This window comes from Symphalangus syndactylus, chromosome 17 (genome assembly GCF_028878055.3).
Source record: "Symphalangus syndactylus isolate Jambi chromosome 17, NHGRI_mSymSyn1-v2.1_pri, whole genome shotgun sequence".
NCBI lineage: Eukaryota > Metazoa > Chordata > Mammalia > Primates > Hylobatidae > Symphalangus > Symphalangus syndactylus.
The window spans coordinates 21,605,337-21,619,340 of record NC_072439.2 but is presented as its reverse complement, the minus strand read 5'-3'; the positions used below and the strand labels follow the sequence as shown (position 1 = coordinate 21,619,340).

General features: G+C 49.8%; 1 protein-coding gene across 3 annotated transcripts in view; it reads left to right on the top strand.

Moving 5' to 3' along the window:
* Nucleotides 1–14,004, top strand: part of SPTBN4 (spectrin beta, non-erythrocytic 4) — a 114,017-nt gene that overhangs the window by 78,625 nt on the left and 21,388 nt on the right. For all 3 annotated transcript variants that reach the window (XM_055251226.2, XM_055251225.2, XM_055251227.2), the window contains 4 exons: nucleotides 7,683–7,907; nucleotides 8,708–8,797; nucleotides 12,603–12,881; nucleotides 12,973–13,103. In XM_055251226.2, the coding sequence (XP_055107201.1) occupies nucleotides 7,683–7,907; nucleotides 8,708–8,797; nucleotides 12,603–12,881; nucleotides 12,973–13,103 (725 nt within the window). The remainder of the gene's footprint in view (nucleotides 1–7,682; nucleotides 7,908–8,707; nucleotides 8,798–12,602; nucleotides 12,882–12,972; nucleotides 13,104–14,004) is intronic.

The following is a 14,004-nucleotide window of genomic DNA, read 5'->3' as shown; positions in this document are numbered from 1 at the left end:
ACTGTTAAAAGTTAGACCCATCTTTAGCTCACTTGCTTTTGCCAAATCGCCTGCCCAGGTCCTTCCATGGCTGCTCACTCTCTCCCCAGCAGTACACACGAGCTCCTGTTTCCTCTCGTCCTTGGTATTGTCACTTGGTATTGTCAGACATTTTAGATCTTTCTCAGTCCAGTGGCTGGGAAGTGGTATCTCACTGCAGTGTGTGTATTTGTATTTTTTTCCAATGCAACTGGCGAGCTTGACCATCTTTGACCTTCTTTTGTACTATTTAGGTTTTAGAGGAAGGAGTTGGGGCCTCCTGCTTTAGCCAGAGTACAGAGTTAGCTCTTCCCTCCCCGTAGGGGGTTCAGTCTCAGCCAAGCCCAGCAAACCATGAGATGGGGGTCCCCATTGTTCAAGGGAGGGGCTGAAGCCCAGAGGAGACAAGGGAGTGGCCCTGGGGTCACACAGTGATGGGGGCCAGAGGCAGGCTCCAGTGTGAGACTCCTGGGCCCTTTTCCCAGCAGAGGGAGCCCGAGGCAGGAAGTGACTGCGTGGGCCATGGCACCCAGATGGAGCCCAGCTGCCCCTCAGGAGCTGCTGCTGGGGAGGGGACCTGCCAAGGCCCCACTGTCCCCTGGGGCATACACAGGAGAGGGGTCGGCTGCCATCCAGCCTGGCACGTTTCCTGGCTGTCCCATCCACCCTTAGGGCACTGGGGCCAGGCTGGGCTGAGTGAGGTACTGGCTTGGGGTCTGAGGGGTATAGTGGTGTGCGGTGTGTGAGCGATCTGTCCCCCTCAGCCTCTCTCCTGTCCTCCCGTCGCCATCTCTGTGTCTCTCTCTTCCCTTTGTGTACCTCTGTGTCCTACTCTCTCACTCCCTTCTCTCTGTCTCTTTATTTATTTATTTTGAGACAGAGTCTTACTCTGCCACCCAGGCTGGAGTGCAGTGGCGCGATCTCGGCTCACTGCAATCTCTGCCTCCCAGGTTCAAGCGATTCCTCTGCCTCAGCCTCCCGAGTAGCTGGGATTACAGGCAACCGCCACCATGCCTGGCTAATTTTTGTATTTTTTTTTTTTCTTTTTGAGACTGAGTCTCACTCTGTCACCCAGGCTGGAGTGCAATAGCGCGATCTCAGCTCGCTGCAACCTCCGCCTCCCAGATTCAAGCAATTCTCCTGCCTCAGCCTCCCAAGTAGTTGTGATTATAGGCATAAGCCACCACGCCCGGCTAATTTTTGTATTTTTAGTAGAGATGGGGTTTCACCATGTTGGCCAGGTTGGTCTTGAACTCCTGACCTCAGGTGATCTGCCTACCTTGGCCTCCCAAAGTTCTGGGATTACAGGCATGAGCCACCACCCCAGTCTCTCTGTCTCTTTTTATTTGACTTCTCTGTCTCTGCCTCCTTCCCTTGTTCCTCATGTCCTCCTTGTGTCCTCTCCCTCATCCCCCACCACACCCACTGCAGCAGGCTCTCTGGGACCCCACCTCCCAGGTCCTGGCCACGTGACCCAGAATCCTCTCTCGGGGCCTCTCGCCAAGCTGTGCTTCCTGGCCAAGAAGCCAGATGGTGGAGTCTCAAGTCCTGGCTCCCCAGCCCTCAGGGACCTGGCCAGCTGGTTGGCCTCGGCCACAGGCTCCTGCTTGGAGAGGTGGGGGACTGGTCTCCTGCCAGATGAGAAAATGCACTGGAGGCTTTGCAGCTGCCAGGCTCTGTCCCTGGGGACCCTACACTTTTTCCAGGCCCACCCCCACCCTAAGCAAAGCTCTTTCTCTGGCCAAGGAAACACCCTCCTCCCCCTGTTCTGCTTCTCTGTCCCATGTTTTTGTATCCAGCTCAGCATGGCCTGGGAGAGGAGTGCACATTCAGGGGCTATACATTCCCAGTCCTTGCCCTGTTGGGACTCAAGGCAAGGGACCCCATCCTTTCTTTTCTTTTTTTGAGACAGAGTCTCACTCTCTTGCCCAGGCTGGAGTGCAGTGGTGCAATCTTGGCTAATTATGTCTTCATTATTCACAAATTATGTCTTCAATTTATGAAGGTGCTGGCTCAGGGTCTGAGGGGTGGAGTGATCAGTAACTCAAATTATGTCTTCACAAATCTCCTTGTCTTCATTTCTGAGCACCTCTTTCTTCTGTGTTGGCCTCATTGTCAGGGAGTCCCTGATGTTGGCAGGATGACCCCAGGATGCCCGGCCTACCTCCTCCCAACTTAGGAAGCCCATGGGAAAGAGAGAATCTCTTCTGTGCACACACACTTTCCTGGCAAAAGTGGGGAGAGTGGCCGGGCACAGTGGCTCACACCTGTAATCCCGCACTTTAGGAGGCCAAGATGGGAGGATTGCTTGAGGCCAGGAGTTCCAGACCAGCCTAGCCAATGTAGTGAGACCCCACTTCTACAAAAAAAGAAAAAGTGGGAAGAGTTTTCACTGGCCCATCTAAGGTCACATGCTCATCTCTGACCCTATCTTTATGACCAGGGTGTTTTCAGTGTTCCGATTGGCCCCACTTGGGTCATGTGATTGCCCATGGCTCTCTAGGTTTTATTTGCCCTTCAGGAAGCTCAGGACCTGAGAGTGAGTTTTGATGTATTTGGAAGGAGAGGATGGATTTTGGGCAAGCAAAACCAACAACTCTGCACTGCAGAACTTTGAAACAAGAAGTCTTGGCTTGGTTCTTGAGTTTGGGGTTTTGTTTTGCAGTCATTTGCCGTAATCTGTTACCACTTAATTTTGTAATTGTTATTTTGTTTTCTTCTCTAGCTTTCCTCCATCTGTTTAGAATTACAAGGGTAATATATGAATATATTCTTTTGGGAAAAAATTTTACTAACCCAGCAGTCTTCAGTAAAACATAAAGTCTCACTCCGATCTGCCTCCCAATCCCACATCCCAAAGGGAGCCTCAGTTATTTGGTGTGCATCCATCTAGAACTCTTTCTGTGCATTTACAAGTGTACCTATATGGATGTTTAATGCTTTTATGTTATTTGCTTTTCATGTTTAATTTCAATTTTTGAATAAATAAATTTTCATGGTTAAGGCATCAAAACCTCTAGGGAAATCCCATGGGAAAATTATCCCCTTCATTCCTGTTCCCCGTTCATTAAGTTCTCATCCCCCTAGTAAGTACCATTTGTTATGAACTTCTTGTTTACTCCAGGGAATTTTTATGCATGTGCAATCCACTATAAATTTATATTCATAGGTAGGTTCTAAATTGCTGCTGCTGCTTCTTTTTTTTTGTTTGTTGTTGAGACTGAGTTTCGATCTTTTTGCCCAAGCTGGAGTGCAATGGTGCGATCTCAGCTCACTGCAACCTTCGCCTCCCAGGTTCAAGCAATTCTCCTGCCTCAGCCTCCCAAGTAGCTGGGATGACAGGTGCCTGCTACCAAGCCCGGCTAATTTTTTGTATTTTTAGTAGAGATGGGGTTTCACCATGTTGCCCAGGCTGGTCTCAAACTCCTGACTTCAGGTGATCCACTCGCCTTGGCCTCCCAGAGTGCTAGGATTACAGGCGTGAGCCACTGCACCCAGCATGCTTTTCCTTCTTAACAGTAACACTTGGCTATTATTCCATACTGGTCTGGATTTGTTTAACCATTTTACTCTTTTATTTTTTTAAGAGAGGGGGTCTAGCTGTGTTGCCCAGGCTGGTCTCGAACTCCTGGGCTCAAGCATTTCTCCCACCTCAACCTCCTAAGTAGCTGGGATTACAGGCATGAGCTGCTGTACCTGACTTAACCATTTCTCTCTTGATGGGCATTGAGGTTGCTTCCATTTTTTTCCCATTACAAACTCTGCTGTGATACTACAACTTTGTGAATCTGTGCCAGTATTTCTTTTTTTTCTTAAAAATATTTATTATTATTATTATTTAAAAATTTTTTTTTCAGGATGGAGTCTTGCTGTGTCACCCAGGCTGAAGTGCAGCAGCGTGATCTCAGCTCACTGCAACCTCCCCCTCCCAAGTTCAAGCAATTCTCCTGCCTCAGCCTCCCAAGTAGCTGGGATTACAGGCATGCATCACCACACCTAGCTAATTTTTGTATTTTTAGTAGAGACAGGGTTTCACCATGTTGGCCAGGCTGGTCTCGAACTCCTGACCTTGTGATCCGCCTGCCTTGGCCTCCCAAAGTCCTGGGATTACAGGCGTGAGCCACTGCACCTGGCCTATGACAGTATTTCTTTAGTTATATTACTAGAAGTGCAAGTGCTGGGTCAAGCAGATGCATATTTTGCATTTTGATGCAAAGACCTGCCAAATTGCCTTCCAAAAAGGCTCTACCAATTTACACCACCACTGACAGTGGCTGTGTGTGCCCATCTCCCAGCATCTTTGCCAGCATTAGATACTATAAGTCTTTTACATTTTTGCCAACCTAATGTGTAGAAAAGAATGCCTTGGCCAGGCGCAGTGGCTCACTCCTGTAATCCCAGCACTTTGGGAGGCTGAGGCGGGTGCATCACCTGAAGTCAAGAGTTTAAGATTAGCCTGGCCAATATGGTGAAACCCCGTCTCTATTAAAAATTCAAAATTGGCCAGGCGTGGTGGCTCACGCCTGTAATCCCAGCACTTTGGGAGGCCAAGGCGGGCAGATCACGAGGTCAGGAGATCGAGACCATCCTGGCTAACATGGTGAAACCCCATCTCTACTAAAAATACAAAAAAAAATTAGCCAGGCGTGGTGGTGGGCACCTGTAGTCCCAGCTACTTGGGAGGCTGAGGCAGGAGAATGCCATGAACCCGGGAGGCAGAGCTTGGAGCTTGCAGTGAGCCGAGATGGCACCATTGCACTCCAGCCTGGGTGACAGAGCGAGACTCTGCCTCAAAAAAAAAAAAAAAAATTCAAAATTAACCAGGTGTGGTGACGTGTGCCTGTAATCCCAGCTGCTCGGGAGGCTGAGGCAGGAGAATCACTTGAATCTAGGAGGCAGAGGTTGCAGTGAGCCAAGATCATGCCATTGCACTCCAGCCTGGGCAAAGAGAGCGAAACTCCATCTCAAAAAAAAAAAAAAAAAAAGAAAGAAAGAAAAGAAAAAAGAAAAGGAAGCCTTGTTTTAATTTCTATTTTCCAGCTGATTAATAAGACTGGGCATCTTTTCATATGCTTGTTTTGTCTGTTGCCTGTTCATATCTGATGCCCATTTCTCTTTTTGGGCAGTCCTTTTTTTTTTGCTGATGTTGTTCATGTATGCATTGAACAAATCATAACTGGAGGCCTATTGTGTACCAAAAATTGTTCTAGGCTTTCAAGAATATAGCAGTGAGTGTGACACAGCCCCTCCCATCATGTGGGTCACATTCTGGAAGCAGGGGACCAATAAAAATACACAAGTACCTGAGTGCAGTGGCTCACACCTGTAATCCCAGCACTTTGGAAGGCCAACGTGAGAATAGTTTGAGTCCAGGAGTTCAAGACCAGCCTGGGCAACATAGCAAGACCCCATCTTTATGACAAATTTCAAAAATAAGCTGGGCATGGTGGTGTGTGCCTGTAGTCCTAGCTACTTGGGAGGCTGAGGCAAGAGGATCCCTTGAGCCCAGGAGTTCGAGGTTGCAGAGAGCTATTATCTCGCTACTGCACTCCAACCTGGATGACAGAGCAAGACCCTGTCAAAAAACAAAACACATACACACAAATCAAGAGAGTTGTCTGATGGTGGTAAGCACTGTGAAGACAAAGGAAGCAGGATGGAGGGAAATTCTTTGATTGTTAAAAAACTAGTTCCTTGCTCTGATACATATCAAATTTTTACAGTTTGTCATTTGCCTTCTAACTCTGAAATTTTGGTTGATGCAGAAGTATTTTTAAATTTTTTTTATTATACTTTAAGTTCTAGGGTACATGTGCACAACGTGTAGGTTTATTACATATGTATTCATGTGTCATGTTGGTGTGCTGCACCCATTAACTTGTCATTTACATTAGGTATTTCTTTTAATGCTATCCCTCCCCACTCCCCACACCCCATGACAGGCTCCGATGTGTGATGTTCCCTGCCCTATGTCCAAGTGTTCTCATTGTTCAACTCCCACCTATGAGTGAGAACATGTGGTGTTTGGTTTTCTGTCCTTGCAATAGTTTGCTCAGAATGATGGTTTCCAGCTTCACCCATGTCCCTACAAAGGACATGAACTCATCCTTTTTTATGGCTGCATAGTATTCCATGGTGTATATGTGCCACATTTTCTTAATCCAGTCTATCATTGATGGACATTTGGGTTGGTTCCAAGTCTTTGCTAATGTGAATAGTGCTACAATAAACATACGTTTGCATGTGTCTTTATAGTAGCATGATTTATAATCCTTTGGGTATATACCCAGTAATGGGATCGCTGGATCAAATGGTATTTCTAGTTCTAGATCCTTGAGGAATCGCCACACTGTCTTCCACAGTGGTTGAAGTAATTTACATTCCCACCAACAGTGTAAAAGCGTTCCTATTTCTCCACATCTTCTCCAGCATCTGTTGTTTCCTGACTTTTTAATGATTGCCATTCTAACTGGTGTGAGATGGTATCTCATTGTGGTTTTGATTTGCATTTATCTGATGACCAGTGATGGTGAACATTTTTTCATATGTCTGTGGGCTGATGCAGAAGTATTTTTATGTGATCAAATTTATAAATCTTTCCCTTTATGTTTTTTATGCTTGGAAAGATTTTTCTCCACCCCAACATTATAAAAGCATTTGCCCAGGTTTTCTTTTAGTGCCTTATGGATTTACTTACTCCGTTTAAGTCTTTAATCCATCTGGAATTGTTTTCAGTACAAACAGCAAAGAAAGGATCCAGCTAAATTGGTTAGCCATTGGCCTATGACCATTCATTAAATAATCCATCTTTCCCTGGGGGATTTGAATTGGCACCTATGAAACACCTGGACGACACAGCGCCCAGGCTGATTTGCTCATCCGTCTCCAAGAAAAAAAACAAAAAAATTCAGCTGGGTGCGGTGGCTCACGCCTGTAATCCCAGCACTTTGGGAGGCCAAGGTGGGTGGGTCACCTGAGGTCAGGAATTCAAGACCAGCCTGGCCAATATGGTGAAACCCCATCTCTACAAAAATACAAACATTAGCCGGGCATGATGGCAGGTGCCTGTAATCCCAGCTTCTCAGGAGGCTGAGGCGGGAGAATCGCTTGAGGCTGGGAGGTGAAGGTTGCAGTGAGCTGAGATTGTGCCATTGCCCTCCAGCCTGGGCAACAGAGCGAGACTCTGTCTCAAAAAAAAAAAAAGCATTAACAAAAATTATTACTATATTTGATAGTAATAATTTTGGAAAGTTGACTCTTTGGACAAATTATTTAACTTCTCTTGGCCTCAGTTTCCTCCTCTGTAAAACAGGGAGACTACCAACCTTGAAGGGTTGTTCTGGGAATTAGTGAATTAATGGACCACTTTAGTTCCAGGGTCAGGTAAGCCTCTTTGAGAAGGTAATACTCCAGCTGAAATCTGATTGACAAGGAAGAGCATGCCTGGCAGAGGAAACAGCAAAGGCAAAGGCTCCGAGGCAGGGACTAGCTTAGTGTGATGCAGGTTCATGCGGAGGGCATCGCTCCTGGAGGGGACTGAACGAGGAGAGGGTGGAAGGGTGGGCCGCGGTGAGGGGTCTGGCGGTCACCATAAGGGTACTGGAGAGCCGCAGCAGGATCAGGAGGGCCGGTGGGGCCCACTGACCCTGCCTCTGTCCCCACAGTCCATGGAGTCGCAGGTGGAGGAGTGGTACCGCGAGGTGGGAGAGCTGCAGGCGCAGACGGCGGCGCTGCCGCTGGAGCCGGCGAGCAAGGAGCTGGTGGGCGAGCGGCAGAACGCGGTGGGCGAGCGCCTGGTGCGCCTGCTCGAGCCGTTGCAGGAGCGCCGCCGCTTGCTGCTGGCCTCCAAGGAGTTGCACCAGGTGGCGCACGACCTGGACGACGAGCTGGTGAGGCCAGCGCAGGGGCCTGGGGCGGGGCGGGGGGCGGAGAAGGTGGGCACGGGACGGGGTGAGGATGGAGAAGGCTGAGACCCTCCCACTCATACGCTGAAAGACGCATTCAGCCCTTCACTCATTCATTCATTCACACTCATTTACTCACTTTGAATCATTCGTTGATTTGTTCATTTAGTCACTCATTTATTCACTCATCCATCGTTTGTTCTTTCCTCCACTCATTTACTTATTATTCATTCATTCACTCCTCTGTTCATTTCCTCATTCTATCACTCAATTTCCTGATTTGCTCATTCATTTGCTCACTCAGTTGATCATTCTGGCCCCAGCCCTGTGTTTGGATGATACTGGGGCCACAGGGGTGGCCAAGGCAGACCCCATTGTGCCCCAGAGGGCTCAGAGTCTAACGGGGAAAACAGACTTGTCCCCAGACAGTGACAATTCAGGGTGGTTAGGAATATGATAGGAAACAAGACCTGTATGTGCAAAGGCCAACGGTGTGAGCCTGGCTTAAGTGCAGAGAGCAAGACAGAGTATGTCAACAGAGGAGGCTAAGACAGGTGTGGTGGCGCCTGTAGTCCCAGCTACTTGGAAGCCTGAGACAGGAGCATTATTTGAGCCTGGGGATTCGATCCCATCTCAAAGAAAAAAAAAAATGGAGGAGGCTGAAGATTCGACTGGGCTTTTAGGCAAGGAAGGGCCTGGGATGCTGTGCAGGTTTAAAGTTTAGTTGCGATGCAGGGGTTCTTGGATGCATTCTCCCCTTGACCTGCTTCCTGTGTCCTCTCCAGGCATGGGTTCAGGAGCGGCTGCCACTGGCCATGCAGACAGAGCGAGGCAACGGTTTGCAGGCGGTCCAGCAGCACATCAAAAAGAACCAGGTGAGCAGAGCCAGGTGAGGGAGCGAGTTAGGACACATTTGGATACACGTGATAGAAAACAGCTGAAGATGGTTAAAGCCAAAACAATGAATTTATTGGCTTTTGGAATTAACAACACTGTGGACAGCAGATACAGATGTATCCAGGTGCTTCCATATATTTTCATGACTCTTGGCTCTTTTTTTTTTTTTTTGAGATGGAGCCTTGCTCTGTTGCCCAGGCTGGAGTTCAGTGGCACAATCTTCGCTCACTGCAACCTCCACTTCCTGAGTTCAAGCGATTCTCCTGCCTCAGCCACCCAAGTAGCTGGCATTACAGCTGTGCACCACCACACCTGGCTAATTTTTGTATTTTTAGTAGAGATGGGCGGGGGGGGGGGGGGTCTCACCAGGTTGGCCAGGCTGGCCTCGAACTCCTGGCCTCAAGTAATCCGCTCGCCTTAGCCTCCCAAAGTTCTGAGATGACAGGTGTGAGCCACTGCACCCGGCCTGTTTGTTTTTCTGCATGAGCTTTCCTGTTACGCCAATCCTCCTCTCCTGGTGATAAAAGGCCTCCAGTAGATTCAGGTTTACCTCCCACCAGCAAAACTGAAGAGAATTTCCCCCCTCAATAATGTCAACAGTAGTCTCAGGAATAATTCTCATTGGCTCACCATGCCCATGGCATCCCATGCCCATCCCTGAACTAATCATGATGGATGGGGATTCGGACTGCTCCTTGGACTGGCCTGGCCAAGCACCCTCCCCTGGAACCTGCTGCTGGAATCAGCCTTAGCTTAATTACCAAGGGTGAGATGGAGGCAAAGGGGGTTCCCCAAAGGAAAATCAGGGGCTTGAGACTAGAAGGAAGGGGAATGTCTATTGGACAAGGAAAAGCGGAAAACAACAACAAACAAAATCACAAAACATCAAGTTAGCCTGGTGTGGTGGTGTGCCCCTGTAGTCCCAGCCACTCTGGAGGCTGAGGAGGGAGGGTCCCTTGAGTCCAGAGGTCAAAGCTGCAGTGAGCCTTGAACACACCACTGCACTCCACCCTGTGCAACAGAATGAGACCCTATCTCTCTCTCTCTCTCTCACACACACACACACACACACCCCAAAACAAACAAAAAACACCCATAGGGACAAAGGACAGAGATAATCAGCAAGAGGGCACTACTGTCCCCTAACCTGAGCAAGGTGGGGAGGGGGCTTTTGAGCTCCTAAAAAATCTCTGAATCTCTATTCATTCCTCTGGGGCTCAGTTTCCACATCTAAATAAGTAGAGTTGGTTTAGAGCAGTGGTTCTCAAACTGCATAGCAAGGGAACCCCTTGGTCAAAGCAACTATTTCACCAAAGCCTAAAGCAAGACACATAAAAGAGGAATAATAATAATAAGGCATTGTGCCGGGTGTGGTGGCTCATGCCTGTAATCCCAGCACTCTGGGAGGCTGAGGTGGGATGATCACTTGAGCCCAGGAGTTTGAGACCAGCCTGGGCAACATGGGGAAACCCCGTCTTTACCAGAAATACAAAAATTAGCTGAGCATAGTAGAAGGTGCCTGTAATCCCAGCTACTTGGGAGGCTGAGGCAGGAGAATCGCTTGAACCCAGGAGGCAGAGGTTGCAGTGAGCCAAGATCACACCACTGCACTCCAGCCTGGGTGACAGAGTGAGACCCTGTCTCAAAAAAAAAAAAAAAAAAAAGCATCAATTAAAGGTTTACTATGTGCTGGCCGGGTGCAGTGGCTCATGTCTGTAATCCCAGCACTTTGGGAGGCCGAGGTGGGTGGATCACCTGAGGTCAGGAGTTCGAGACCAGCCTGACCAACATGGTGAAACCCTGTCTCTACTGAAAATACAAAAAATTAAGGCCAGGTGCGGTGGCTCACGCCTGTTATCCCAGCACTTTGGGAGGCCAAGGCAGGTGGATCACGAGGTCAGGAGATCGAGATCATCCTGGCTAACACGGTGAAACCGCGTCTCTACTAAAAACACAAAAAATTAGCCGGGCGAGGTGGCGGGTGCCTGTAATCCCAGCTACTGGGGAGGCTGGGGCAGGAGAATCACTTGAACCTAGGAAGCGGAGGTTGCAGTGGGCCAAGATTGCACCATTGCAGTACAGCCTGAGTGTCAAGAGTGAGACTCCGTCTCAAAAAAAAAAAAAAAAAAAAGATTTACCGTGTGCTAAGTACTGTCTTACAGTTTATGCTGATTATTTAATTTAATCCCCTCAATAACCCTATGAGGTGGATATTGTCATTATCCTCATTTCACCAAATAATGTTTGTTGGAAGAATAGGGCACTGAAGGATGGTGGGGAGGTGGGTCCACAGATTATTTTGGAAGCTTCCTGATCATTCTGCAGTAGGTGGAGTTCTTTAAGAGACTGGAGTTTTGCTGAGATTTTGTTTTCCTGTCTTGATGAAAATACTCTTGGCTGTCAACAGTGTTGGGGACAGAACTGGCCTATCGTTGTCATGGTTGAGGAGACTGATCAAGCGCACTTAGTACTTAAAATTGGGGGAGCTCAGCTGTGTGCAGTGAGAGTGCTGGATACACAGGGGCTGTTAAGCAAAAAATAGCTGCAAATATTATGCATTTGCTGCATGCAGGCTCAGTTCCAAGTGCCCCATAGTTTATCACCTTACAACAACCCCGCGTTAGATCATCTCAGCCTGATACTAGCTTGTGTGACTTTAGCAAATTCCTCACCCTCTCTGTGCCTCAGTCTTCTCATCTGTAAAATGGAGATGGTAATGTTGTCTGGGTCCATAGTTTGGGAATGAGGAGGTGTGAGGCTATATTATGTAAAGCTCTTACTTAGTAAAGCACCTGGCAGGTAGCAGGGTAGCAGACACTCAAGAAGCATTGGCTGGCCGGGCACAGTGGCTCATGCTTATAAGCCTAGTACTTTGGGAGGCCAAGGTGGGAGCATCGCTTGAGGCCAGGAGTTCAAGACCGGCCTGAGTAACATAGCAAGACCTCGTCCCTCCAAAAATATTTTTTAAAATAGCGGGGCATGGTGGTGCACACCTGTAGTCCCAGCTACTTGGGAGGCTGAGGCAGGAGGATCACTTGAGCCCAGGAGTTTAAAGCTGCTGCATTCCAGCCTGGGTGATAGAGTGAGACCCTGTCTCTAAAAAAGCAAAATAAGAAGAGGACATGCTGGCTGTTATTATCTTTGTTTACCACTTGAGGCACACCAAAAGTTAAATAAGGTTAAGGCACACAAAAAGTTTAAAAAGACACACAAAAAGTTAAATAAGGCACTCTGTAAGTAAATAAGGTTAAGGCACACAAAAAGTTAAATAAGATACTCTGCAAGTACAGAGCTGGTTGAGGGAACCTTCTGGGGGATGGAAGTGTTCCGCATGCTGATCTGGGCACACCGGTGTATGCGTCTGTACAAATGTGTGCAGCTGTATGCCTAAGATTTGTGCGCTTCACCGTATATAAATGATACGTCGGCTGCTAAGCCGTAGGGTTTCTGTATTAGGGCCGATCTTGGGTCGGCAAGCGGCTTGGCTCAGAGCACAGTCTCTGGAACCAGCCTCATGTGTTCAAATCCTGTCACTCCTTATTGGCTGCTTATTCTTGGGCGCTGTACTTCGCCCCTCTGTGCCTGTTTTCCCACCTGCAGCATAGGGTTATGATGAGTGAGGGAGTATCAGAAAAACGTTTACATGGTCTTGGCACGTAGTAAGCGAGCTGGGGGTGCTTGTTAATTGCCCCGTGGGCCGTGCCAGTAGCAGAGGAGCGTGTGGTCTTGCAGGGCCTCGGAACGCCCCCTCTCCACCCACATCCCCCTACCTCCTGCCCCCAGGGCCTGCGGCGGGAGATCCAGGCGCACGGGCCGCGCCTGGAGGAGGTGCTGGAGCGCGCGGGCGCGCTGGCGTCGCTGCGCAGCCCGGAGGCAGAGGCAGTGCGTCGGGGCCTGGAGCAGCTGCAGAACGCCTGGGCCGGACTGCGGGAGGCTGCCGAGCGACGGCAGCAGGCGCTGGACGCCGCCTTCCAGGTGGAGCAGTACTACTTCGACGTGGCTGAGGTGGAGGCGTGGCTGGGCGAGCAGGAGCTGCTCATGATGAGTGAGGACAAGGGCAAGGTGCGCCCGAGCTGGGGGTGCGGAGGGCCTGGGGGCGCTGGAGCCAGGGGCCGCCGCTGCCGCCTCATCGTGGGCGCTTTGTGCCCCCCAGGACGAACAGAGCACCCTGCAGCTGCTCAAGAAACACCTGCAGCTGGAGCAAGGCGTGGAGAACTACGAGGAAAGCATCGCGCAGCTGTCGCGCCAGTGCCGGGCGCTGCTGGAGATGGGACACCCGGACAGGTGGGCGGGCGGGCGGGGGCGGGGGCATGGCCGGTTCACAGGAATGGTCCGGCAGGACCTGAAGCTTCGCTGTTGGGAGTTGGCGCAGCGCTGGAATTGGACGTTGGGTGGGAGAGGCCCTCCTTGCTGTGTGCTGGAGCCCTCGGATTTGGCAAGTGGGAGGGCCGGAATTGGGGGACAAGGCCCAGGGATGGTTGAGAGGGTGGGGCCAGGAGCACCTGGATTTGAGTGTAGTAGTGGGGACCTTGTCAGGGGAGAAAAGAGGAGGCGATGTTTAGGACTGGGGTAGAGAAGAATTTGCTCAGGACAGGCAAGGGGCTCTTTCTACCCAGTATCTGGGAAGACAGAAAAGCCTGTGCTGAGATTGGCTGTGTGGGTGGGGCTGGAGACCTCCTGGTGCAGTGGGGTGATGTTGCCTCGTGTAGGCGGGTGCTGAGCTCCAGGCCTGGACCACGGATGGAATCTGAAAGGAGGTACAGAGACCTCTGTCCAAGTGGTCTCAGAGATTGGGGCTAGAGGTGGGATGAATTGGCTGGGGACCCAACCTGGGAGTCCAGAGTCCCACCGAGGTGAGGTTCCTGGATAGGAGGGGCGTGAGACTGAGACAGAAACTGGGTGAGGCTGCCGAGGTGGGCGGATCACTTGAGGTCAGGAGTTGGAGACCAGCTTGGCCAACATGGTGAAACTCTGTCTCTACTAAAAATAAAAAATTAGCCGGGCATGGTGGCACGTGCCTTTAATCCCAGCTACTGGGGAGGCTGAGGCAGGAGAATGGCTTGAACCTGGGAGGCAGAGGTTGCAGTGAGCTGAGATCGCGCCACTGCACTCCAGCCTGGTGACAGAGCAAGACTCCGTCTCAAAAAAAAAAAAAAAAAAAAGAAAGGAAACTGGGTGAGGCTGG